Source organism: Salvelinus namaycush, chromosome 8 (genome assembly GCF_016432855.1).
Source record: "Salvelinus namaycush isolate Seneca chromosome 8, SaNama_1.0, whole genome shotgun sequence".
NCBI classification, from domain to species: domain Eukaryota; kingdom Metazoa; phylum Chordata; class Actinopteri; order Salmoniformes; family Salmonidae; genus Salvelinus; species Salvelinus namaycush.
Window position 1 is genome coordinate 28,061,982 of NC_052314.1, and position 27,820 is coordinate 28,089,801.

Sequence of the window (27,820 nt, forward strand, 5' to 3'; positions counted from 1 at the left end):
GCCCTGTTGCCCCAGCACCACACCTATTCCCAAGGTGCTCTCATGTGTTGACTTCTGAAACTGTAAAAGCCTTATTTCATGCATGTTAATATCAGAAGCCTCCTCCCTAAGTTTGTTTTATTCACTGCTTTAGCACACTCCGCCAACCCTGATGTCCTAGCCGTGTCTGAATCCTGGTTTAGGAAGGCCACCAAGAATTCAGAAATTTCCATCCCCAACTACAACATTTTCCGACAAGATAAAACTGCCAAAGGGGGCGGAGTTGCAGTCTACTGCAGAGATAGCCTGCAGAGTTCTGTCATACTATCCAGGTCTGTGCCCAAACAATTCGAGCTTCTACTTTTAAAAATCCACCTTTCCAGAAATAAGTCTCTCACTGTTGCCGCTTGTTATAGACCCCCCTCAACCCCCAACTGTGCCCTAGACACCATATGTGAATTGATTGCTCCCCATTTATCTTCAGAGTTCATACTGTTAGGTGATCTAAACTGGGATATGCTTAACACCCCAGCTGTCCTACAATCTAAGCTAGATGCCCTCAATCTCACACAAATGATCAAGGAACCTACCAGGTACAACCCTAAATCCGTAACCATGGGCACCCTCATAGATATCATCCTGACCAACTTGCCCTCTAAATACACCTCTGTCGTCTTCAACCAGCATCTCAGCGATCACTGCCTCATTGCCTGCGTCCGTAATGGGTCCGCGGTCAAACGACAACCCCTCATCACTGTCAAATGCTCCCTTAAACACTTCAGCGAGCAGGCTTTTCTAATCGACCTGGCCCGGGTATCCTGGAAGGATATTGACCTCATCCCATCAGTAGAGGATGCCTGGTTGCTCTTTAAAAGTGCTTTCCTCACCATCTTAAATAAGCAAGCCCCGTTCAAAAAATGTAGAACTAAGAACAGATATAGCCCTTGGTTCCCTCCAGACTTGACTGCCCTTGACCAGCACAAAAACATTCTGTGGCGTACTGCATTAGTATCGAATAGCCCCTGCGATATGTAACTTTTCAGGGAAGTCAGGAACCAATATACAGAGGCAGTTAGGAAAGCTAAGGCTAGCTTTTTCAAACAGAAATTGAAGTCCATGGAGAATAAGAGCACCTCCTCCCAGTTGCCCACTGCACTGAGGATAGGAAACACTGTCACCACCGATAAATCTACGATAATTGATCATTTCAATAAGCATTTTTCTATGGCTGGCCATGCTTTTCACCTGGCTACCCCTACCCCGGCCAACAGCTCTGCACCCCGCGCAGAGACTTGCTCAAGCCCACCCCCGGTTCTCCTTCACCCAAATCCAGACAGCTGATGTTCTGAAAGAGCTGCAAAAACTGGATCCCTACAAATCAGCTGTGCTAGACAATTTGGACCCTCTCTTTCTAAAATCATCAGCCGAAATTGTTGCATCCCCTATTACTAGACTGTTCAACCTCTCTTTCGTATCTTCTGAGATCCCCAAAGATCCCCTCTTCAAAGGGGGAGACACTCTAGACCCAAACTGTTATAGACCTATATACATCCTGCCCTGCCTTTCTAAAATCTTCGAAAGCCAAGTTAACAACAGATCACCGACCATTTCGAATCCCACCATACCTTCTCCACTATGCAATCTGGTTTCCGAGCTGGTCATGGGTGCACCTCAGCCATGCTCATTGTCCTAAACAATATCATAACCGCCTTCGATAAAAGACAGTACTGTGCAGCAGTCTTCATCGACCTGGCCAAGGCTTTCAACTCTGTCAATCACCACATTCTTATTGGCAAACTCAACAGCCTTGGTTTCTCAAATGACTGCCTCGCCTGGTTCACCAACTACTTCTCAGATAGAGTTCAGTGTGTCAAATCGGAGGGCCTGTTTTCCGGACCTCTTGCAGTCTCTATGGGTGTGCCACAGGGTTCAATTCTCGGGCCGACTTTTCTCTGTATATATCAATGATGTCGCTCTTGCTGCTGGTGATTCTCTGATCCACCTCTATGCAGACGACACCATTCTGTATACATCTGGCCCTTCTTTGGACACTGTGTTAACAAATCTCCAAACGAGCTTCAATGCCATACAATACTCCTTCTGTGGCCTCCAACTGCTTTTAAATGCTAGTAAAACTAAATGCATGCTCTTCAACAGATTGCTGCCTGCACCTGTCCGTCCGACTAGCATCACCACTCTGGACGGTTCTGACTTAGATAATGTGGGCAACTACAAATACCTAGGTGTCTGGTTAGACTGTAAACTCTCCTTCCAGACTCACATTAAGCATCTCCAATCCAAAATTAAATCTAGAATCGGCTTCCTATTTCGCAACAAAGCCTCCTTCACTCATGCTGCCAAACATACCCTCGTAAACTGACTATCCTACCGATCCTTGACTTCGGTGATGTCATTTACAAAATAGCCTCCAACACTCTACTCAGCAAATTTGATGTAGTCTATCACAGTGCCATACGTTTTGTCTCCAATGCGCCATATACTACCCACCACTGCGATCTGTATGCTCTCAATGGCTGCCCCTCGCGACATATTCGTTGCCAAACCCACTGGCTCCAGGTCATCTATAAGTCTTTGCTAGGTATCTCAGCTCACTGGTCACCATAGCAGCACCAGCCCGTAGCACGCGCTCCAGCAGGTATATTTCGCTGGTGATCCCCAAAGCCAACACCAAATCGGGCCGCCTTTCCTTCGAGTTCTATGCTGCCAATGACTGGAACGAATTGCAAAAATCCCTGAAGCTGGAGACTTATAGCTCCCTCTCTAACTTTAAGCATCAGCTGTCAGAGCAGCTTACCAATCACTGTACCTGTACACAGCCCATCTGTAAATAGCACAACCAACTACCTCATCCCCATATTGTTATTACATTTTTTTTTTGCTCTTTTGCACCCCAGTATCTCTACTTGCACATCATCAACTGCACATCTATCACTCCAGTGTTAATGCTAAATTGTAATTACTTCGCCTCTATGGCCTATTTATTGCCTTACCTCCCTAATCTTACTACATTTGCACACAATGTACATAGACTTTTTCTATTGTGTTATTGACATACATTTTTTTATCCCATGTGTAACTCTGTGTTGTTGTTTTTGTCGCACTGCTTTGCTTTATCTTGGCCAGGTCTCAGTTAAAAATGAGAACTTTTTCTCAACTGGCATACCTGGTTAAATATAGGTGAAATAAAAAATAAAACATTTAAAGAGTGCATGGTGGGTGGAGGAGTTGGCCGACAAATCTGTGTATAACAGCCTAGCCTAATTTTGTCTGTCAAGCAGGTAAGCCTACCTCGTATTTCTTAAATAGGAATAAACAGGCTCCAACACAAAGCCCTCTTGTTGTTCGTAAAGTTGAATTCAAATGAGGACGGTTTAAATTAATTAGGCCTACTCGAACTTCGCTATTTTCCGCACCATGACCTGTTCATCTCCAATTGATTCTGCTGCGGCTGCCGCTTGAAGTTTCAACACCACAATGTAAATTACTCGATTCTGGCTTATTGTGAGCTCAATAACTCTGATAAATACCTTCATCATGGGCAAGAAAATTAGGCCTATTATTTTTATTCTAATCAATTATAGTAGTAACACGCTATCAAATTTGACCTCCGTCCTTCTCATCTTCGCACACTCCCCCTCAAACTGAACAGAATATAGGCTAGTCCACGCGCACGATATAGATATTTTTTCTTACTAATCCTAAATTATTTTCATAACAAGCCTTTGACCCTTCGCCTGTACTGCCACCGTAGGCCTACACAGCACAAGATTTTGTTCAGCAAGAGCAGAGTAGGCCGGTGCTCAGGGTTGGAATATCCATTGCAGAGTGTAATGCAGCCTAGTTTTATTTACACCATCCCAGCAGCGCAAAAGACTTGGAAAGAAAGTTAGTTTTCTTAGAAATATAACTTTGCTCTGTACTTCTTCGAGCATGCACTTCGTATTGCCTAGGCTATGGATTATTTGATTGAGACTACACTAAATAGCCTACAGGCGCACTTAATCTTGCGTGTCCAGCGGGGAATCAGAGATGAGGTGCGGCATCGGGTACACATCGATATATAGCCTAGCCTAATAAGCAACTTATTCTTAAACACTGAGAAGTATTGAAATTACATCAATTACAAATTATATGACCCTCCCCTGGATTAAATAACAAAAATCCTAAACCCTCCCCTTGACTGAAATTGAAAAAGCATGACCCACTACCATTTTCCTCCAGGTCCCCATTCTGTACATTTTGAACCATCCATAATGCAGTGTTGAAAACAACTGGAAACTCAGAATTCAGAAATCTCCGACTTCAGTGCGTTCAAGACATCCGGGAACTCGTAAAAAACGAGATCCGACTGTGTGTTACGTTCCTGACCTGTTTTCTGTTAATTTTGTATGTGTTTAGTTGGTCAGGGCGTGAGTTGGGGTGGGCATTCTATGTTTTGTGTTTCTATGTTTAGGTCAGGTGTAATTAGCCTTATATGGTTCTCAATCAGGGACAGGTGTTTGACGTTTCCTCTGATTGAGAACCATATAAAGGTAGGCTGTTCACACTGTTTGTTTGTGGGTGATTGTCTTCTGTGTCTGTGTATGTTGCACCACACGGGACTGTTTCGGTTTGTTCGTTCGTTTGTTGTAGTCTGTACCTGTTCGTGCGTTCTTCGTGTTATATGTAAGTTCACATAGTTCAGGTCTGTCTACGATTCGTTTGTTATTTTGTAGTTTGTTGAAGTGTTTTCGGTTTTCGTCTTTACTTTAATAAACTTAATTATGTCTACATTCCATGCTGCGCTTTGGTCCAATCCCTACTCCTCCTCTTCTTCCGAAGAGGAGGAGGACAGCCGTTACACTGTGAAATAATTTTGAATGGTCATCCAACTCGGAATTCGAAGTTGGAAACTCATTCCCGACCTAAAGATCGCTGATGTTTTTTTTTCAAAGTACCCAGTTGTCTTGAAAGCACCATGACCATCAGATGCAGGTACCATCAGTCAGCTGTGCCTCAAGTGCTACACCAACTGATCTATTTTCTTATCAAAGCTCAAGTTTTGGAAAATGATCTGGTCTCAGAAGAACAATATTGGCAGAACAGACATATAGCCAATGTGCTGTGATAATGTATTAGGCCTAATGCACAAACTTTATTCCTACAGAACTGTTTTTATTAGGTTAATGTTACATTTTTAAAGTCATGTTTTTTTTTTTAAATGCTGATCGGTAGATCTCGGCTTGCTTTTTAACTGCGAAAGTGATCTTGACTCAGAAAAGGTTGGTGACCACTGGTCTATACACACCACATATTTAAATTCTGGATTCTCACATATGCTCACTCTAATACACATGCTCACTCTAATAAACATGCTCACTCTAGTACACATGCTCACTCTAATACACATGCTCACTCTAGTACACACGCTCACTCTAGTACACATGCTCACTCTAATACACATGCTCACTCTAGTACACATGCTCACTCTAATACACATGCTCACTCTAGTACACATGCTCACTCTAATACACATGCTCACTCTAATACACATGCTCACTCTAGTACACATGCTCACTCTAATACACATGCTCTCTCTAATACACATGCTCACTCTAGTACACATGCTCACTCTAGTACACATGCTCACTCTAGTACACATGCTCACTCTAATACACATGCTCACTCTAATACACATGCCCACTCTAATACACATGCCAGCTCTAATACACATGCTCACTCTAATACACATGCTCACTTTAATACAAATGCTCTCTCTAATACACATGCTCACTCTAATACACATGGTCACTCTAATACACATGCTCACTTTAATACAAATGCTCTCTCTAATACACATGCCCACTCTAATACACATGCTCACTCTAATACACATGCTCACTTTAATACAAATGCTCTCTCTAATACACATGCTCACTCTAATACACATGGTCACTCTAATACACATGCTCACTTTAATACAAATGCTCTCTCTAATACACATGCTCACTCTAATACACATGCTCACTCTAATACACATGGTCACTCTAATACACATGCTCACTCTAGTACACATGGTCACTCTAATACACATGCTCACTCTAATACACATGGTCACTCTAATACACATGCTCACTCTAGTACACATGCTCACTCTAGTACACATGCTCACTCTAATACACATGCTCACTCTAGTACACATGCTCACTCTAGTACACATGCTCACTCTAATACACATGGTCACTCTAATACACATGCTCACTCTAATACACATGCTCACTCTAGTACACATGCTCACTCTAATACACATGCTCACTCTAGTACACATGCTCACTCTAGTACACATGCTCACTCTAATACAAATGCTCACTCTAATACACATGCTCACTTAAGCAGAGAAAACTGTGCAAAACACGTGACCTGGAACTAAAACTCTGCGGCAACAACGTCAAAGCCACAAAATTGGTCTACAGTCACTAATCTTTTCTAGATTAGCTTTGTTTTAGATGTTAAATCCCTTACTGAAAAAAACGGGATCTTAGGCACTTACAAATTCATAACATACAGTAAGATTTGGAATTAGTAACATACCATACGAATTGCAAAAAAAAAAATCTCTATATATTTTGTTTCTTTGCAAGACGTAACATACTGTATCAAACGAAATGGATGACGTGTAGTACAAAATTGTGCACTATGTTCGGGGACCCGTTTTGGCTCATGAGCACTACGTCAAAAATACTGGCTAAAATTATACAAAAGCTCTGGAGAATCACTTTAATATGACTGTCTCAAGAGTATACCATGACCTAAGATTAAACAGCATTTTGGACGTCCTCCAGGTTTGCATAAGGTGTTTCTAGATTTCAAAATTAGAACATGCCTAGTAAGCTATACCAAACCCTCATACTGTATGATTTTCGTTGTTTGCTCTATAACCTGTTAGTACATATGCCTTGCCATCATGTTATATCGGCCTAAGGCCAAGACAATAAGAAGACACAGTGTCAGAATAAATTCAACCACACCTTTGTTTCATCACAAAACCGCAGAGCAACTTTCAGGTGAAGTCCACAAGGCATATTGCATATAACAAACAGTTACATGACCTATAGCGTGGTCAAGCAAGTTAATGTTTCCAACATTTTTGGACTACTAAACAACTATGGATTTAGAACCACAGAGAGTAACAGCAAGTCGCAAAGAAAACAGGATCTGCCTCCACTATTCCAGCACCATTTCATCTTCAACATTTCAGCATCATCAAAACACCTATGCTTAGTCTAATACAGTGACAACTAAAAGATACCAAAAACAATTTAATCCAATCAGCTAAATATGATGTGGTTCTGATTTCTCTCTCTCTCTCTGTGTGTGTGTGTGTGTGTGTGTGTGTGTGTGTGTGTGTGTGTGTGTGTGTGTGTGTGTGTGTGTGTGTGTGTGTGTGTGTGTGTGTGTGTGTGTGTGTGTGTGTGTGTGTGTGTGTGTGTGTGTGTGTGTGTGTGTGCGTTCCTGCAAGTAGAAAAAACATGTTGTTATTGTTATAGCTGTCTGCTAACGACCTCCGGATTCAGTCCAACACAACGTCAACACCAGTTGATCCTAGTACTTCAACGCAATACCCCGCTGCTGCACTGTGTCTTTAAGACATTCAACTGCATGTGTAGCAAGCCTTCACTCAGCCATTTACAAGCGCGAGCACTTCAGAGAGTAGACACTGATAAAGCACCGCAATATAGATGGAATTGTAATAATGGAATACCACTGGGTACTGTTTTCTGTCTTGTTGCAGTTAACCTTCCAAACAGGTAAGGCATAATATTGGTCAACATTGTCTCTCTGCCAACTGTTGTGGGCTAGTTGTTGTTTTACAGAAGTTTATTGATCACACTTCACGAACATGATCACCTTGGTCACTACACTAAATTGCATTTTTGCCACTGTTTGGTTCATTGTAATTTTGTTAGTTTTTCATGTGGACTATAAATATGTAATTTCTATTCAGTTAAGGATTGTATTGTAGCCTAAACTACACACATTTTCAGCAGGTTATAACTTTGTATAGTCTATAAGTTTGTCAACACAGGTCGTTCGGGATGTAGAGATAGCCTGCCTACCTGTTGGTTACCCTGTAACGTTACCTTGACAATTTTCAGTTAGTCACTGAAACCTAATGAGGAAATTGGATATTTGTGCGCTGAGCATCAGTTTGTGTTCCTCTCAATTATTAATCTAGCAGGCCGTGCACAGTTCGGAGACATTGGCAAAAAGTAAATAAACAGCGATTTATTTATGGAGAGATTTATAATTGACCCCATTGTGGGGTAAAGTAAAGATTTAGACATTACAATTAGGAATCGTTCTTCTTAAAATAATGAAACTTGTTGTTTTGATAAACTATATGATTTGGGAATAGCTCAGGTATCCCAGTCATAATGCACAACATTAGTTCAACAGCCAAGTATTAGGCGTATATGTATATGCTCGCTAAATTGCTATTTTCCAAGAGCATCGGGTCATTGGCGTAGAAAGCGCTGCGCTGATCAGTTGCTGTTGTCAAGTCGTGTCATCTCAGGGATGACTGTAATTATGGAAATGTATACGAATTCCTTGGAAGTATGAAAATTAACACGGGCAGTGGAATTGTCGACAAATTGGTTTTGCATAGACCTACTGTCGGCCTGTGAATGTTTATAGATTTTTTGATAACCATTATACAGAGGCTTTTGTCATAATTTTTTATATCAACATTCCCACTAAAACTCAGTTTTGTACGCCTTGGAATGGTGTTTTGATGTTGGGACTTCAGGTGCCATGAAAAAAATGTTTGACATGATTTACAACATGCCTCACCTGTGAATGAGCAGTATTGAGCTGTGAGTGGTAGGCCTATCTCCTATGCTTGTAATTGTTTACATCGTTAAAGAATCAATCCAAACACCCACTTGAAAACACAACAGGCAAAGGCAGATACAAAATGTCAGTGATCCCGTGAAGGGATGGGGGAGTTTGTCTACAGGGTGGGTGGGGGTTGGTTTGTGGTCTGTTACAAAGAGTGGCGCGAAGTGCGTTGTCCCTGGTACGTCTTTGTCCTGGATGTACAGCCCGGGCAAGTTCTGCTTCTCGCCTGTGCAGGGGTTATTTTCACCAGTTGTATTCTGCAGGTGGAGTTTATTTTGTTCTCACTGCAGGTGATTTTCCTTTTCCACATACATTCTGCTAAATTCAATTTAGGCTGTATTCCAGTGGTGGTCAGGAAGGATTTATTTTAATTTTTATGAGTGTGCCCTTATTTCCATTACAGCATATTGGATGACCGTCATTCATATTCCACTCACCCAGCTCAATGTAACATCAATAGGTTTAGACTACTACATGATACTATAATTAAATTAGCCCTATACCCATCATGAAGTTGCTACAACCTATCCTACAAATTAAAGTTTATAATGGTTGAGTGACAAATTGGAGTAATCAAGGTAACAGATAGAGACACATTCAATACCACCTTGCACAATCTTGCCTGCATCTATCTAGCCCAGGGATGGGCAACTCCAGTCCTCGGGGGTCTGATTGGTGTCACACTTTTGCCCCAGTTCCAGCTAACACACATGAGTCCAATAATCAACTAATCATGATCTTCAGTTTAGAATACAATTAGTTTAATCATGTGTGTTTGCTAGGGATGGGGAAAATCTGTGACACCACGCCGGCCCCGGAGAACTGGAGTTTCCCATCTAGCTGATCTAGGGTGTAATCATTAGTCCAAACAATGTGCCAAATTCAGTTAGGTCCCTCCCCATTTCGTTCCGTTTAAGAATTTGTTTTTGCAACAGAATCGGGGGAATGAATACACCCCTGATCACCCGCACATAGCAGTCACATACAGCATCATCACTTTGCTCGATGTCTAATTCCTTCTCAAATCTACGTGCTCTCTTCCTCTCACCTTTTCCCTTCGTTTGTGGACTTCAGTGCACAACACAACAGCTGCCTGTGACCAGGCGCAAAAGCCTATCCAAGACAAACCTTCAAACTCTAACTGCTAACCGCTACACAGTTTACACTGTTGTCACCATATTAACGTTATAGTCAACAAACTAGCGCTAACGCGTCAGTAAACCCACAATCCAATCCATGTGTAAAATCACGCAGTACAGTGTACGGTAAGGAGTTTAGCAGTTACACCAGCTGGTCGCGGTGGCAATAAATTAATAAAATCGAAAGCTTATCTTGACTTGGAAGAGTTGCAGTGTTGGATAGCCTTGGCCAGCTAGCTTTCATAAATAACATTCATCTCTGTTTGAGTCAGGTTGAGTAAATCAAATCAAATGTTATTACTTACAAGCCCTTAACCAACAATGCAGTTTTAAGAAAAATAAGAGTTAAGAAAATATTTACTAAATAACCTAAAGTAAAAAAATTCATGAGTAACAATAAAATAGCAATAACGAAGCTATATACAGGTACTGGTACCGAGTCATTGTACAGATTGGTCGAAGTAATTGAGGTTATATGTACATGTAGGTAGGGGAAAAGTGACTATGCATAGATAATAAACAACGAGTAGCAGCAGCATAAAAAAAAGGTGTGATGGGTCAATGCAAATAGTCCGGGTAGCCATTTGATTGGCTGTTCAGCAGTTTTATGGCTTGGGGGTAGAAGCTGTTAAGAAGCCTTTCGGGACCTAGTCTTGGCGCTCTGCTAAATTAGCGCCATTATCTAAGTAAGTGAAAGGTAAACTAAGAAGAAAATAAATCCAACTAAATCTCTCTCTCTCTGCTGCTTCTCCTTCATTTTTGAAGAAATGAATTTGTTCAAAACTGTTCAACTATTGTCTTTCCCTCCCTTTGAGTCAACTACTCACCACACTTGATGCACCACAGTGCTAGCTAGCTGTAGCTCAGTGAAGTCGTCATAATCGCTGTGTAAATCTATGGAAGGGGGTGAGAACTACAGATTAACATGGTTAACCGGGATCCCAGGACTGTCCCAGGAAAACTCTACACATTTCCCCAAAATTAAATGACACGACCTGGGAACTTAAAACACTTTTTCCCAATGTCACACTAATGCCATTCCACAAAATACACAACCTGCGCAGCAGCAGATGAGCAAAAAAATAAAATAGCACATTATCCAAACAGGTTGTCACATGGAAGCCTTTAGCCTAGTGTATCTACTTCACACAGTCACAATCAATTCAAAGAGCACGCATCATTGACACTGCAGGACTGCACATGCAACCCGCATGCAGATAGTAAACCCTACAGGAAACTTATACAGTATAGCCTATAAAATAGTGTGTGCCTCTTTGAGCTGTCATTGTGACTCTTCAGACAGTCACAAATTTGATAAGCCTATGTTAGGGCTGGGCTATATGGCCTAAAAATAATATCTCTATTTTTACTAACTTGTACAGTTGAAGTCGGAAGTTTACATACACCTTAACCAAATACATTTAAATTCAGTTTTTCACAATTCCTGACATTTAATCCTAGTAAAAATTCCCTGTCTTAGGTCAGTTAGGATCACCACTTTATTTTAAGAATGTGAAATGTCATAATAATAGTGGAGAGAATGATTTATTTCAGTTTTTATTTCTATCATCACATTTCCACTGGGTCAGAAGTTTACATACACTCAATTAGTATTTGGTAGCATTGCCTTTAAATTGTTTAACTTGGGTCAAACGTTTCGGGTAGCCTTCCACAAGCTTCCCACAATAAGTTGGGGGGAATTTTGGCCCATTCCTCCTGACAGAGCGGGTGTAACTGAGTCAGGTTTGTAGGCCTCCTTGCTCGCACATGCTTTTTCAGTTCTGCCCACAAATTTTCTATAGGATTGAGGTCAGGGCTTTGTGATGGCCACTCCAATACTTTGACTTTGTTGTCCTTAAGCCATTTTGCCGCAACTTTGGAATTATGCTTGGGGTCATTGTCCATTTGGAAGACCCATTTGCGACCAAGCTTTAACTTCCTGAATGATGTCTTGAGATGTTGCTTCAATATATCCACATAATTTTCCTTTCTCATGAAGCCATATATTTTGTGAAGTGCACCAGTCCCTCCTGCAGCAAAGCACACCCACAACATGATGCTGCCACCCCCGTGCTTCATGGTTGGGATGGTGTTCTTCAGCTTGCCAGCCTCCCCCCTTTACCTCCAAACATAACGATGGTCATTATGCCCAAACAGTTCTATTTTTGTTTCATCAGACCAGAGGACATTTCTCCAAAAAGTACGATCTTTGTCCACACGTGCAGTTGCAAACCGTAGTCTGTCTTTTTTATGGCGGTTTTGGAGCAGTGGCTTCTTCCTTGCTGAGCGGCCTTTCAGGTTATGTCAATATAGGACTCGTTTTACTGTGAATACCTTTACCTGTTTCCTACAGCATCGTCAATAGGTACTTTGCTGTTGTTCTGGGATTGATTTGCCCTTTTCGCACCAAAGTACATTCATCTCTAGGAGACAGAACGCGTCTCCTTACTGAGCGGTGTGATGGCTGCGTGGTCCCATAGTGTTTATACTTGCATACTATTGTTTGTACAGAGGAACGTGGTACCTTCAGGTCTTTGGAAATTGCTCCCAAGGATTAACCAGACTTGTGGAGGTCTACCATTTTTTTCTGAGGTCTTGGTTGGCTGATTTCTTTTGATTTTCCCATGATGTCAAGCAAAGAGGCACTGACTTTGAAGGTAGGCCTTGAAATACATCCACAGGTACACCTCCAATTGACTCACATGATTTCAATTAGCCTATCAGAATCTTCTAAAGCCATGACATCATTTTCTGGAATTTTCCAAGCTGTTTAAAGGCACAGTCAACTTAGAGTATGTAAACGTCTGACCCACTGGAATTGTGATGCAGTGAATTATAAGTGAAATAATCTGTCTGTAAACAATTGTTGGGAAAATTACTTGTGTCATGCACACAGTAGATGTCCTAACCGACTTGCCAAAACTATAGTTTGTAACAAGAAATGTGTGGAGTGGTTGAAAAACGAGTTTTAATGACTCCAACCTAAATGTATGTAAACTTCTGACTTCAACTGAATACAGTATATTTAAAAAAAAATGTTTTCCCTACACAAGCTTTGTTGTACAGTTAAAGGTCAAATACACTGCATTCCAAACAGTGAGCAATAATCTAATGAATTCAGGGCATGTGAAATTATACCTACACTAAGTATGAGCCTTCCACAACCTTAAGACCCACAATTTTTTTTATTTAACTAGGCAAGTCAGTTAGGAACAAATTCTTATTTACAATGATGGCCTAGGAACAGTGGGTTAACTGTCTTGTTCAGGAGCAGAACAACAGATTTTCACCTTGTCAGCTCGGGGATTCAATCTAGCAACCTTTCGGTTAATTGCCCAACGCTCTAACCACGAGGCTACCTGCTGCCCTAATAACTAAATGATTTTATCAAAATAGTTTAACCTGATTTTTTGCAATAATCACTGATATGGCTTTCAAGTCTGTCTACTAAAATGCCTTTTTTGTTAAAAATGTAACCAGAACCATGCATAATGCACATTCACTAATAATGACTAACTTCTTGTAGCAGTCATTATAGAAAATTAACACCGGTCTCATAAACAATCTCTTAAGCACAAGCCCACGAGCTAGTGAGGAAGTAGCCAGGTAATCTTTATTTTTCAAGTTTAGCCCCCTTGGATCTACTTGCTAGCTAACAAGGTAGAACAGTTGAATTGTTATGAACACACCCTTCTGTCCATCTCCAACTGTTTGAACAGCATGCTAAACTGTCCACTTTGTTCAGATGTTGAAATCAAGTGGCCTACATAATTTCTCAGAATAAGAACGAGTTGCCAATTCTTTGTATAACTATGCTTTATGCTTATTGCACATTTATAAAACACAGACTAGACAGCTAGCATAACGGTCTTTGTCTGAAATGCTGCTGTGTTACATGGTACCACAATGCCACGCGCGACAAACTGAGCAATAATTATCCAGAATCTATGTGAATTGATACTCCTGTTTTAGTAGTGTCTGCTCTCTATGCAGTTTGAGATGTTGCGACATAAAAAGGGTATTGTTAGAAAGGTTAACCTGTCTGTGAACGTTCCGCTAGCGGAGCCCCTCGCCAACAGCCAATGAAATTGCAGGGCGCCAAATTCAATCAACAGAAATCTCATCATTCAAATTTCTCAAACATACAAGTATTAGACACCATTTTAAAGATAAACTTCTCGGTAATCCAATCACAGTGTCTGATTTCAAAAGGCTTTTCGCCGAAAGCACCACATATCATTATGTTAGGTCAGCAACTAGTCACAGAAAGCATACAGCCATTTCCAACCAAAGAGAGGACTCACCAAAACGCAGAAATAGAGATAAAATTAATCACTAACCTTTGATATTCTTCATCAGATGACACTCCCGGGACAACATGTTACACAATACATGTATGTTTTGTTCGATCAAGTTCATATTTATATCCAAAAACCTCAGTTTACATTTGGCTTTGCCTCCAAAACATCCCGTGAATTTGCACAGAGCCACATCAATTTACAGAAATACTCATAATAAACTTTGATAAAAGATACAAGTATTATGCACAGAATTATAGATATACTTCTCCTTAATGCAATCGCTTTGTCAGATTTCAAAAAAGCTTTACGGAAAAAGCAAATCATGCAATAATCTGAGTACGGCGCTCAGAGACCAAAACAAGCCAAACATATAGCCGCCATGTTGCGGAGTCAACAGAAGTCAGAAATAGTATTATAAATATTCACTTATCTTTGATGACCTTCATCAGAATGCACTCCCAGGAATCCCAGTTCCACAATACATTTTTGATTTGTTCGATAACATCCATAATTTATGTCCAAATACCTCCTTTTTGTTTGCGCGTTTAGCCCAGTAATCCAAATGCTCAATGCGCGATCGCTTAGTTCAGACGCAAAGTCAAAAAAGTAATATTACAGTTCGTAGAAACATGTCAAACGAAGTATAGAATCAATCTTTAGGATGTTTTTATCATAAATCTTCAATAATGTTCCAACCGGAGAATTCCTTTGTCTTCAGAAATGCAATGGAACTCAAGCTAACTATCATGTGAACGCGCATGGTCAGCTCATGGCACTCTGCCAGACCACTGACTCAATCCCCTCTCATTCCCCCTCCTTTACAGTAGAAGCATCAAACAAGGTTCTACAGACTGTTGACATCTAGTGGAAGCCTTAGGAAGTGCAATTTGACCCCATAGACACTGTATATTTGATAGGCAAAGAGTTGAAAAACTACAAACCTCAGATTTCCCACTTCCTGGTTGGATTTTTCTCAGGTTTTCACCTGCCATATGAGTTCTGTTGTACTCACAGACATCATTCAAACAGTTTTAGAAACTTCAGAGTGTTTCCCATCCAAATCTACTAATAATATGCATATATTAGCAACTGGGACTGAGTAGCAGGCAGTTTACTCTGGGCACGCTTTTCATCCAAACGTGAAAATGCTGCCCCCTATCCCAAACAGGTTAACTTCTCAATGTGTTTGTGTCCATATGACCGATTCTGTTGGACCAAAACTCAAATGCAAATAGTGAGTTGAAACCTCTTGTCAGAGAGGAAGAGGTGACCTCTCATCTTTGTTATTGTGAGTGGCAGGGGGAGGATCTTGGTGTGTGTGTGTGTGTGTGTGTGTGTGTGTGTGTGTGTGTGTGTGTGTGTGTGTGTGTGTGTGTGTGTGTGTGTGTGTGTGTGTGTGTGTGTGTAATCAGAAAGGAAGATGCAAAGCGAGAGGTTTCACTCTCACCAAAACTATCCAAAATAAGCCCACTGTTGCCTGCCTTCCCGCCTTTGGGACAATGACTCCCATTGTTGGGGCGGAGACATGAACATCTCAACATTATACACAGATCTCTGGTGTAGGGAAGGCACAGAAAGGAGCAAAGGAGACGAGACCAAAAATACATGAGAAGAAACGGGCATAAACGCTCATAAAACATTTTACTCCCCAAAAAACTTGATTCTTGCGATACAGGCATTTGGAATTTAATGTGCAAAAACATACATTTGAATTAATCAAATGTATTTTATATATCGCCCTAGCCCATGCACAATTCACTACATAGGATCTCTGTCACAGACATGAAGCCTGTTAACAATTCAGAGAGGCATGAGGGAAAATTCTGTCTCCTGTCCTAAAGCCTATTTCCCTATCCAATCCCAATCCCACTGAAACCCAAAATCCTGACTCCTGTATTGCATGAACATTCCTAACTTATTTCTGTAATCCATAGGTTATATTATCAAAGCATGTCTCTCACCTATGCATGTTAAAATACCGCTATAAGATGTCTCGTACTTGCTGCCCATATGAGAGCTTCGGTAGCGAATGTGTGATCAACAAACAGTATAATAGTAGATATGGATATTTTTTTTAACACCGTTGGTCCCCGTTAAGATACTTTTGGCCATGTTGTGTATCAAGGTATGTGGACATCTACTCGTCGAACATCTCATTCCAAAATCATGGGCATTAATATAGAGTTGGCCTCCCCTTTGCTGCTGTAACAGCCTCCACTCTTCTGGGAAGGCTTTCCACTAGATGTTGGAACATTGCTGCGGGGTCTTGGGCTCTGTGCAGGCCAGTCAAGTTCTTCCACACCAATCTCGACAAATCATTTCTGTATGGACCTCGCTTTATGCACGGGGACATTGTCATGCTGAAACAGGAAAGAGCCTTCCCCAAACTGTTACCACAGAATCGTCTAGAATGTCATTGTAGGCTGTAGCATTAACATTTCCCTTCACTGGAACTAAGGGGTCTAGCCCGAACCATGAAAAACAGCCCCAGACCATTATTCCTCCTCCACCAAACTTTACAGTTGGCACTATGCATTCGGGCAGGTAGTGCTCTCCTGGCATCCGCCAAACCCAGATTATTCCCTCGGACTGCCAGATGGTGAAGTGTGATTCATTACTCCTGAGAACGCGTGAGAATCCAATGGCGGCGAGCTTTACACCACTCCAGCCGACACTTGGCATTGCGCATGGTGATCTTAGGCTTGTGTGCGGCTGCTCGGCCATGAAAACCCATTTCATGAAGCTCCAGACAAACAGTTATTGTGCTGACGTTGCTTCCAGAGGCAGTTTGGAACTTGGCAGTGAGTGTTGCAACTGAGGCACTCTGCGGCCCTGTTCTGTGAGCTTGTGTGGCCTTATACTTCGCAGCTGGGCCGTTGTTGCTCCTAGACGTTTCCACTTCATAATAACAGCACTTACAGTTGACCAGGGCAGCTCCAGCAGGGCAGAAATTTGACGAACTGACTTGTTGGAAATGTGGCATCCTATGACTCTTCAGTACTCTATCATTAGTAAATATCAGTTTCATTTGCTCTGTAATCTTTACATAGTGGTGCAGCCAAGCCGACACAAAGGCACAAGCGCTGGCATAGTAACCATATCTTGGTTTAAACGGTATAAATGGGCACTTATGTTTTTTGCTGTATTTCTCTGGATAAATATGAATTATTCCCGGTATTGAAACTTGGTAGATTTTCGGGGAAATATGAATCCCGAGTGAGAACAATGAGGAGGAGGATGAAAAATAGCTGTCCTCCGGCTACTCCGGGGTGCTACCCTAGAGGGTGTTGTTTAGCTACTGCAGACCATTGCAAAACTGTGTTTTAAATTAATCAGTTATTTTGTGACGTGAATATATTTAGTATAGTTTTATCTAAAAAGTATAACTTTTTGAATGTTTCACTATTTTTATGAAATTCATTGAGTAATATGGTCCTCATCCTTGCTCGTCTGAGTAGCCTCCATTGCTATATTAAGTGATCTGGTTTTTACTATTTTATACAAAAAATAAAAACATTTCAGTCGGTTTGAGAGCCAAAGGGTGCCTAGGGAATGGAACGGGAGAGAACTTGGTTGGCCTTCAAAGCAAAATCAATATGACTCTCTGCCAGTGCTGATATTGCTGCAGGTAGATTTCAAGTTGTGCTAAGAATTGTACATGGTGCATAGTTTTACATCTTTGCCAAAGCAATAACTCACCTGACATTTTTCAGTCATGAAGTGGTGTCAATATATTGATGGGAGGGCTATGATAATGATTTGTATTACTATCAAAATGCATGCAAAACAAGCTGAGATGAGGCTCTCATCTACCCATCCTTTGTACTGACATACATTTCTAACCGACTATTACTGTTGAAGTACCTGCTGTGCACTCTTTGCTGTTAAAGATGCGGGTAACTGCTAAAATAAAGGAAATTCTTGAGAAAAAGGGATACAAAATATATTGAAAGCAGTTGCTTCCACACCGCTGTGGTTCCTGAGTTAATTAAGCAAATAACATTCCATCATGCTTAGGGTCATGTATAAAATGTTGGCTACAATGGCTAGAAGAAGAGGTCTCAAGTCTCAAAGGAGCATAGGGGGTTTAAAGGGTGTTTGTGTGTGCGTGCGTGTGTTAGAGTATGTGAGTGATTTTATCTATGTGTGTCTCAGTCACCAGATCTCAACCTAATTGAACACTTTTGGGAGATTCTGGAGCGGCCCCCCGAGACAGCGTTTTTCTACCACTATCAACAAAACACCAAATTATGGAATATCTCGTGGAAGAATGGTGTCACATCCCTCCAATAAAGTTCCAGGCCCTTGTAGAATCTATGCCAAGGTGCTTTAAAGCTGTGCTAGCGACTCGTGGTGGCCCAACACCCTATTAACACACTTTATGTTGGGGTTTCCTTTATTTTGGCAGTTACTTATTTACTCCGTTCTGTGAAACATACCTGTACTCTTAACGTTTTACCCATCTAAACACAAATGAGAGTGAAAGCCTCCCATGTACAGTAAAACTGAATTACCATTAGCCTATAGATACTGATCAAGGTCCATTGGAAACTGCTGTCAGTCGTGAGGACTGTGTGTGTTATAATAAAATGTTCAGCAGTGGTGTAGTGGTGCCTGGAGAAATGGGTATACTCTAATTTTGCCCAAAATTTTCCAGCGAAGGAAAGGCGCCCTGTGTGAAAAATTCCATGAGAAAGAGTGACACACTGAATGACCTAAAATTATAAATCCCATGTTGGTCTTTCACAGTCAGGCCAATTCAAGCTGTACTGTGCAAGTAGACTTATAGTAGGCCTACTATTGAAACAGATAAATGAGGCTGTCAACTGAGTCAGAAATTCACCGGTTTCAGATTTGACAGGTTTTAATGTTTTTGTTCTCAAAGTAACACTTTTTTGAACAGAAAAACAACCAAATGGAATGTTCTAAGTCCATAACAATGCTTAAACCACATCAGGAGACCACTTTTAAGGTCTGGGAAAACTCAGAGAATTTTAGATTTTTTAGTGTAGTTACCCTTTAATTCAAGTGTGCAGGCACCTAGAACTGTTGTTTGGTTTGCAGTGTTTTGGTAGCACATGAAAAGGTTTGAAAAATAAATACACACTGGATTGATGCAAATAATGATATCATTCTACTTTGTAGCTAGTTTAACTGAGAAGGTTTTTGGGAAAGCCTTTCCATCTACCAGAAGACTGTTAGGCCTATCATTAGCTATCACTATATTTTCCTGTTCCTTAATTGTTTGAAACCTGTACGTTTTACTTCATATTATGAGGCATGTCTTACCTTGCTTCAAAGTAACCTATAGCCAAAATCCCACCATAGAAATGTGGAGGCAATATATTTTTATAAAGACTTACTCATATGCATTCTCCTGCTCTAGGCTATTGGTTTTCATTAAACTTTCTTTCATTGTCTAGCAGCCCAAAGCATTATCCTAATCATATTAGCAACTCATGATAGTTGTTGCTTCTTTAAATCCCCCCCCCCCCTTTCCAATGGATACTTGCATCTCTGTCCATAAAACCGCTCACATGTGTTGGGTACATTTTAGAACGGTGTTTTCCTGCAAATTGCATTTTGGAACAATCACGCGTAGGCCTACTGTCCTGTGTACATTGCTGCGCCTAAAATGTGAAGAAATAATAGTTTATCAACATGTTAAGCTAAACATTCTGATCTGTTCCATCAGCCCTATTCATTGATAAGGTGTATACCTCCACTATCACTACTTTGATATGTATCAGTGGGGATTAAGAAGTGGGTATACGCAATGCCCACTGAAAAATAAGTGGGTATACGGTGTATACCGGGATATACCCTGCACTACACCACTGATTTTCAGTGATTCTGTATATGATATCCAGAGCACAGGAGGTTGGTGGCACCATAATTGGGGAGGACGGGCTCGTGAGAATGGCTGGAGCAGAATAAGTAGAATGGTATCAAATACATCAAACACATGGTTTTCATGAGTTTGATGCCATTCCATTTGCTCCGTTCCAGCCATTATTATGAGCCGTCCTCCCCTCAGCAGCCTCCACTGGTCCAGAGCCTGTTTTATCTATACTGTACTGTAATGAAGATCCCGACCATGTTACTACAGGCAGCTCCAGGCCCACCATCACCCCCAGCAACCCCTACCTGGTCATTCCACTCAATGCCCCCTTCAGTCTGCGTTGCCAGGGTGACCAGGTGATGCGGTGGCAGAGGGAGGACCGTCCAAAGCTGAGGGGCGAGGTGCGGAGTAATGGGGCGTCCGACCTGGAAATCCCCAAAGCTCAGCCTGTCCACATGGGCCGATACATCTGCCTGGAGGAGAGCAGCGGAGAGCAGAGCTCTGTCTACGTCTTTGTCAAAGGTGTGTGTTTCTGACTGAACATACATGCCCACACAGGCACACAGGGCCATGAATGTGAGATGTGTATGTGAGATGTGATATGTTTGGGTTTTTATGTGTATCTGGGTATGAGGGAGTGAGGGAGTGAGTGAGCGATCAAGCAAGCTAGAGAGAGAAAGAGAGGGGTGGGAGAAAGAATGCACATGAGAAAGGTACTTGTTTTTCTCTGATCTTGTAAAACATTTTTTGAGGCAGAACAAGTGATAAAACCTTTTCTTAGAGGGGCATTGTTTGTGGTTGAGTTTGTGCATGAAGGTTTTTACAAGTGTCTCCTGGATTGATAGGTATTTGGATCAGTTTTCAACACTACTTAGACAAGTGCCATGACTGTAGGGTAGTACATCTAGATAGAACTGCTTATTACTTGGAAAGTGCCTACTGTGTGTGTGTGTGTGTGTGTGTGTGTGTGTGTGTGTGTGTGTGTGTGTGTGTGTGTGTGTGTGTGTGTGTGTGTGTGTGTGTGTGTGTGTGTGTGTGTGTGTCAGTGATTGATTGATTATTGCCTAAAGAGCAAACTGGATCTTTATCAATGTTTGGCTAACACAATTAGCACTATCTCCTAATCTGTTCTCTCAGTATTATACACACTATCTCCTAATCTCTTCTCTCAGTATTATACACACTATCTCCTAATCTGTTCTCTCAGTATTATACATACTATCTCCTAATTTCTTCTCTCGGTATTATACATACTATCTCCTCTCCTAATCTCCTCTCTCAGTAGTATGCATATTATCTCCTAATCTCCTCACTCAGTATTATACATACAATACATACACTCTGTACATCTTTCCATATACACTGTAAAAAAAAGTGGAACAACGCTGATTGGAAGGATTGAAATCAAATAACAAATTTGACAGATCAATGTGATTTTTGGAATTTAATTGAATGAAAGCTTCTGAATTGCTTCCAACACTTGTGGTGGGGGCAATGTAGCGGCGGCAGCCTAGCAGAAGATTTGGAGGCGTGGTTTACTGGGGGCATGGCTTTCAGGTTGTTCTTTTTGGCTACCCATGAGAGTGAATGTCATTCCAGTTTATGTGCTCTATTGTAATCGACATTCAAACTTAAACTTCTACACTGCCAGGTTTTGTACTGATACTGGCATAACTGCATGTGATACTGAAGAGTGTTTGGTTACAATATTGTGGCAACTAAATATAAGAATATTTTGTAAAAAATATGTTTGTAAATATTATTGAACAAACATTCTAAATTTACAGGGAGTATAGTTAATTGCTTGTAACCCAATTGAAGAAATAGGTAATTCCAAATTAAAAAATGTAATGAGATTTTGGACAACATTTGATGTATTTACATGAAATATTAGTTTGTATGTGTTATTTTGTAGGTTGAACCAAAGGGGAAGTGTTGAAAGAAAGAAATAAGTTGCAACTTGAAATATAGGTTTGATAATAATAAAAACAGAACAGTTGCCATTAAATAATTTATTTGGTTTCAGAAAATGTAGTATTTATCAATTGAGAAAACCTAAGTGATTTAAAAACAAAAAGTTGATCCAAAGATAATTTTTGTACAGTCTACCTGTGGTTGTTTTCATATCACACTGTTGATTTTAAGTTGTTGTTTTGGCAGATCCTGATAATGCCTTTAGAAAGACTATGGTGTTCAGTATCCTAACTCGTGCGGGAGACAGCGCCTCCATCCCCTGCCTAGCAACTGACCCGGGCGTGGTCAACCTGAGCCTGGAGCCGTGTCATGGCGGTGCCCTCCCTACTGGCCTCCACTATGTTGCCAGCCTGGAGCGGGGCATGGTTATCTTCGACACTAAGAAGGCCTTCGAGGGCTGTTATATCTGCACTGGCAGACTTGGCGGCGCCCACGTTAAATCACATCACTATGATCTGACTGTGCGCCCAGGTAAAAAAACATGATATGTGTGTTATAGGATGTGAAGTACAGTATCCAGATCTTTTATTTGATATTCAACATTTTTTATCTCAGTCCCAGACGCCGCCCCTGTGATTGAGATGCGGGAACCCAAGAGGGTGATCCTGACACGGGGCCAGACTCTTACCTTGACCTGCAGCACCACCAACGTCAACGGAGACATCAAGCTGAAGTGGGCCGCACCGCCCGGCACGGTGAGAACCCTTTGCCCTCTCTCTGGGGGGTTGGCCAGGGAAGCTGGAGGGATACCATGGACAGATCTCCAACAAATTGACTGAAAGAGAGATTGAGATTGGAATTTTATTGGAAAAGCTTAAAAGATACATGTCAAATTCGGGGATATGAAGTTATAACAAAAGCTCTCAGAATAATGTTTATAAGATTTAGAAGGGACTATAAGAGTTATGAAGGGTTTACAAGAGTCCAAAACGCTCCAAGACTGAAACTTCAGTATCTTGAGAAACCAGATGTTGAAGGGAGGTTGCAGGACTAAGTTTGTGTGTATATTTACTGAGTCTCAGGCTCGTCACGGTGAGGTGTGTGTTTACACCTGTGTGTGTGTGCGTGTGTGTGTGAGAAGTTAGCCCTCCTGTCCCCCTGGCCGGAGAGGGAAGGAATGCAGCCCAGGCCAGGATTAACAGGGTTCATCTCTAGACATCTCTGGGTGTTGATTGACAGGATGCCGTGTGGGCTTCGTATCCACAGCAACCGGCGGTGGAGAACGCCTCACGCATCCTGACTGAGCCCATCAAACACGTCCGTAGCGCTAGGCTCTACATCAACTCTGTCAGGGCACGGGATTCTGGGAGATATCGATGTGAGGGTCAGAATGAGAAGGGGATCAACTCTGAGTCAATCTGGCTGGACGTCTATGGTGAGTAAGGCATTACAGTGTATGGTCAATTATGTAAAACTACTGCTGATCAATATTGAAATTCTCAATTTGAATGGGTTGCATTATGTATTTCCATGACGTGAAGCTATCGCGACACTAATTTGAAAACCTAAGTGGAAATGAAGTGGTTTTGTTTAGAATACATCAAGGACATTGTGATGTCTGACGGGTGGGTTGTTTGTCTTCCAGATAGAGGATTCATTAATCTGACTCCGTCAGACAACGGTACAGTGCGTGTTCGTGCTGGTGAGAGTCTGTCCCTGCATGTGGACATGGAAGCCTACCCCAAACCACACACCTTCACCTGGAGCTTCTCAGGCCAGCAGCTCAGGAACACCTCCGACCATGTCATCACCACACAGAACCACCAACACAGGTATACACACACACACACACACACACACACACACACACACACACACACACACACACACACACACACACACACACTCACACTCACACTCACACTCACACTCACACTCACACTCACACACACACACACAGTCACACACAAAGTCACACACACAGGTTTGTGCAGCTAACCTTGGGGGACATACAATTCAGTCCCATTCAAAATCCTATTTACCTTAACCCCTATCCCTTACCCTAACCTTAACACCAAGACGTAACCTTAACCCTAAACCTAACACTAGCTCCTAACCCTACCTCCTAACCCTAAACCTAATTCTAATCCCTAGAAATAGCATTTGACCAAAATGTCCCCAGTTGGTAAAATGTTTGTTTGTTTACTATTCTTGTAGGGACTTCTGTTCCCCACAAGTATAGTTAAACACATCCACACACACACACACACACACACACACACACACACACACACACACACACACACACACACACACACACACACACACACACACACACACACACACACACACACACACACACACACACACACACACACACACACACACACACACATACACACACACACACACACTAGAAATGAATTAGTGCCTCAGAGCTTTTAGTGAGTGGAAGTATTGTGCAGCTAAACTGTGGGAAAAGAACTGTCTTTCTGGTGGTAAATATCCATGGGGCAGTTTCTGACCTAGGCAGAGCACTGGTGGCTTATTTAAAAGAAATCAGCTTCTATAACGTGAGTTGTTTTTAAAAATGTTGTTGTTGTTGATTCAATCACCAGGTACAACATTGTGCTGAGGCTGGTGCGTTTGAAAATGTCAGAGAGTGGAGTCTACACCTTTTATGCCTCCAATGGTGACGCAACAGTCAATCAGTCGTTTTCGGTCTACGTAATCAGTAAGTCGTAACATTATATTCTCTAAATGTTTTCTGTGCCCTGGAGCCACACATACATTATGTAAGGAAATGGGCAGTTAGAGACTTCATTTCTACATGCTATCAATATGATGTAATTAATCATTAACATGATGTGACATTTATGACTAGATTTTCACAGATCATTCACCATGTTAAAGCCCAACCACTTATTCCCCTCCTCCCACCAACCATCAAAACAGTAAATCAGAGCATTACAGTTCATTAATGTACAGGCCCATAACTAGGGAAAATAGTTGAAGATATTAGTTTGCCAATTTACTTCTACCGTAATTTCCGGACTATAAGCCGCTACTTTTTTCCCACGCTATGAACCTCGCGGTTTATACAATGACGCGGCTAATTTATGTTTTTTTTTTTTTTTTCACAAGATTCATGCCGCCAAAAAACTGAGCACCGTCACATAATGTGACGTAAATCGAGCGCGTTCAAACTTGCCATCATTCTGATTACGGTAGTCATTTTGTCACCCTCATCATGGCAAAGACACGGAGAAATGCATATGATGCAGCTTTCAAGTTGAAGGCGATCGATATGGCTGTTGGAAAAGGAAATAGAGCTGCTGCACGGGAGCTTGGCCTTAATGAGTCGATGATAAGACGTTGGAACTGTGCAGATCCGACTGAAAGCCAAAACAATCGCCACCGCAATGAAGTTTGACTTTCTTGGTAGGCTACTGTTTACTGCTATTTATTTTTTATTTTTGTTACAAGCCGTGTTTCGTTAAAGCCTATTTATTTTTGTTACAAGCCGTGTTTCGTTTAAAAGCCTATTTATTTTTGTTACAAGCCGTGTTTCTTTTAAAGGCTGTGTAAAGTTCATTTGTTTCAATGTACCGGTAGGCACTTGCGGCTTATAGACATGGGCGGTTTATTTATGTACAAAATACATATTTGTAAAAAATTCAGTGGGTACGGCTTATATTCAGGTGCGCTTAATAGTCCAGCAATTACGGTAATCAATGTTATATTGTCACATGCTTTTTTTTATTGAAATGCTTACTTATGGACCATTCCCAACAATGCAGAATACAATAATTAAAAAAAATAATAATAATAATAGGAAGGAAAAAAAATTAACACAAGGAATAAATACACAATGAGCAATGATAGTTTGGTTATATACATGGGGTACTGGTATATAACCAAGCTATCATTGTTGATGTGCAGGGGTATGAGGAAATAGGTAGGGGTAAAGTGACTAGGCAACAGGATAGATCATAGACAGTAGCAGCAGCGTGTGTGATGAGTGTGTGTGTGTGTGTGTGTGTGTGTGTGTGTGTGTGTGTGTGTGTGTGTGTGTGTGTGTGTGTGTGTGTGTGTGTGTGTGTGTGTGTGTGTGTGTGTGTGTGTGTGTGTGTGTGTGTGTTGGGGTGTAAGTATGTGTGAATGTGAATCCCCACCTGGCATCGTCACTAACATCTCTGTGCTCCTGTCAGGTAAACCAGAGATTGTATCTCACGAGGGCCCGGTGGACGGACAGGTGCGATGTGTAGCTAAGGGATACCCCGCCCCACAGATCACCTGGTACTACTGTGAACAGCCCTATATGAGGTGACAACACACACATACTCACAATGGCATGCTATGATTGGACTTCGTTGATAGATCAAGGGAATTTTGAAATGTAACTGTAATTACTTAATGTTACTCTGAGAAGATATTTGTTTCAACCCTCAGTAAGATGGTTTCAACATGGTCTAATTATCTTGACCTTCCAACAGTAGAAGCAGATGTGGGATTGGACAAGCATGACTTGCTGGTGGACTGAAGGGAGATTACCCTTATGTGATTAAGGATTGGGCCGAGATGATTTGAGATTGGTTTGTTGGCTTTGCACGAGAGGACTGTGTTATGATTAGGGGATTGGACAGTATGTTCTAGGAAGTTCCCTTTCAGTCAGTCAGTCAGTCAGTCAGTCAGTCAGTCAGTCAGTCAGTCAGTCAGTCAGTCAGTCAGTCAGTCAGTCAGTCAGTCAGTCAGTCAGTCAGTCAGTCAGTCAAACATACTATGGGGAGTCAACGACCAATCCTATTCAGCTAAAGCAAACTGAAATCACGCCCAACGGGGTTTTCAGAGTATGAATTGGATGATCTCAGTCCTGGGCAGCCAGAAGCCCCGGCTTTGGATTCGGCGGGGAGAGTGAACCATTGGTGGTGAATGCACCTTTGGTGTTTTTCTCCCCCTCAGTGGAGTTCCTCCAGGTTTGGGGGAAGGTGTTTACCTCCTGTCCCTGCAGCAGTGACTCGTTGCTTACCCCTGTTTAAAGATTCTGCCGATGAGTGGCGAGTTACTTAGCTCCAGAGGCTAACAAGGGGTCTATTCCTAGCTCAGAGGTCCCTGAACCGGGTGTGGGCGGGGTATCAGAACACCTAGTTCCTTCCCCACATTCGGACACGCGGTTGTCAAGAGTGGTGGATATATTCTTTTTTTATTATCCCAGTCCTCAGGGTAGCATTCTGCCCCTTCAGGATATAATGTATGGGAGACTGGCAGCGTGTTCTATCAAGTGGCGGGCAGGCGCAGTTTCACCATGGTTGATGAGGACAGTGGTGAGGGGCTACGGTCTGCAGTTCGCTGTGCATCCTCCTCCTTTTCGTGGCGTCATTACGCCATTGGTCCTCAAGGTCCTAGCGCCTGTCTTGAGAGAGGCGATTTCCTCTCTCCTTCAAAAGCAGGCTATTCGGGTGGTTCCCATGTCAGAAGTACAGAGCGGTTAGTGCAGCCGGTACTTTTTAGTTCCCTAGAAAATTGGAATATTGCATCCTAATCCTGGACTTACATATTTTAAACAAGCACATCAAAGTTCAAAATGCTCACACTATGCTGGCTATTGCAGTCGGTACATCCCAGCGATTGATTCACATCCATAGATCTGAAGGATGCATATTTTCATGTGCTATACATCCTCCCCACCTATCACCCCACACCTTTTCTATGGCGGTGGAGGTGGCTTTGGCACCGCTTCGGTG

The 27,820-nt window shown here is 41.8% G+C and overlaps 1 protein-coding gene across 1 annotated transcript in view; it reads left to right on the forward strand.

The window, feature by feature from the left end:
* Positions 1 to 7,732: 7,732 nt before the first annotated feature.
* Positions 7,733 to 27,820, forward strand: part of kita (KIT proto-oncogene, receptor tyrosine kinase a) — a 39,536-nt gene continuing 19,448 nt past the window's right edge. Inside the window, exons 1-8 of the mRNA XM_038999578.1 lie at positions 7,733 to 7,787; positions 20,430 to 20,684; positions 22,308 to 22,607; positions 22,692 to 22,831; positions 23,343 to 23,511; positions 23,722 to 23,908; positions 24,695 to 24,810; positions 26,288 to 26,402. Of these exons, the coding sequence (XP_038855506.1) occupies positions 7,733 to 7,787; positions 20,430 to 20,684; positions 22,308 to 22,607; positions 22,692 to 22,831; positions 23,343 to 23,511; positions 23,722 to 23,908; positions 24,695 to 24,810; positions 26,288 to 26,402 (1,337 nt within the window). The remainder of the gene's footprint in view (positions 7,788 to 20,429; positions 20,685 to 22,307; positions 22,608 to 22,691; positions 22,832 to 23,342; positions 23,512 to 23,721; positions 23,909 to 24,694; positions 24,811 to 26,287; positions 26,403 to 27,820) is intronic.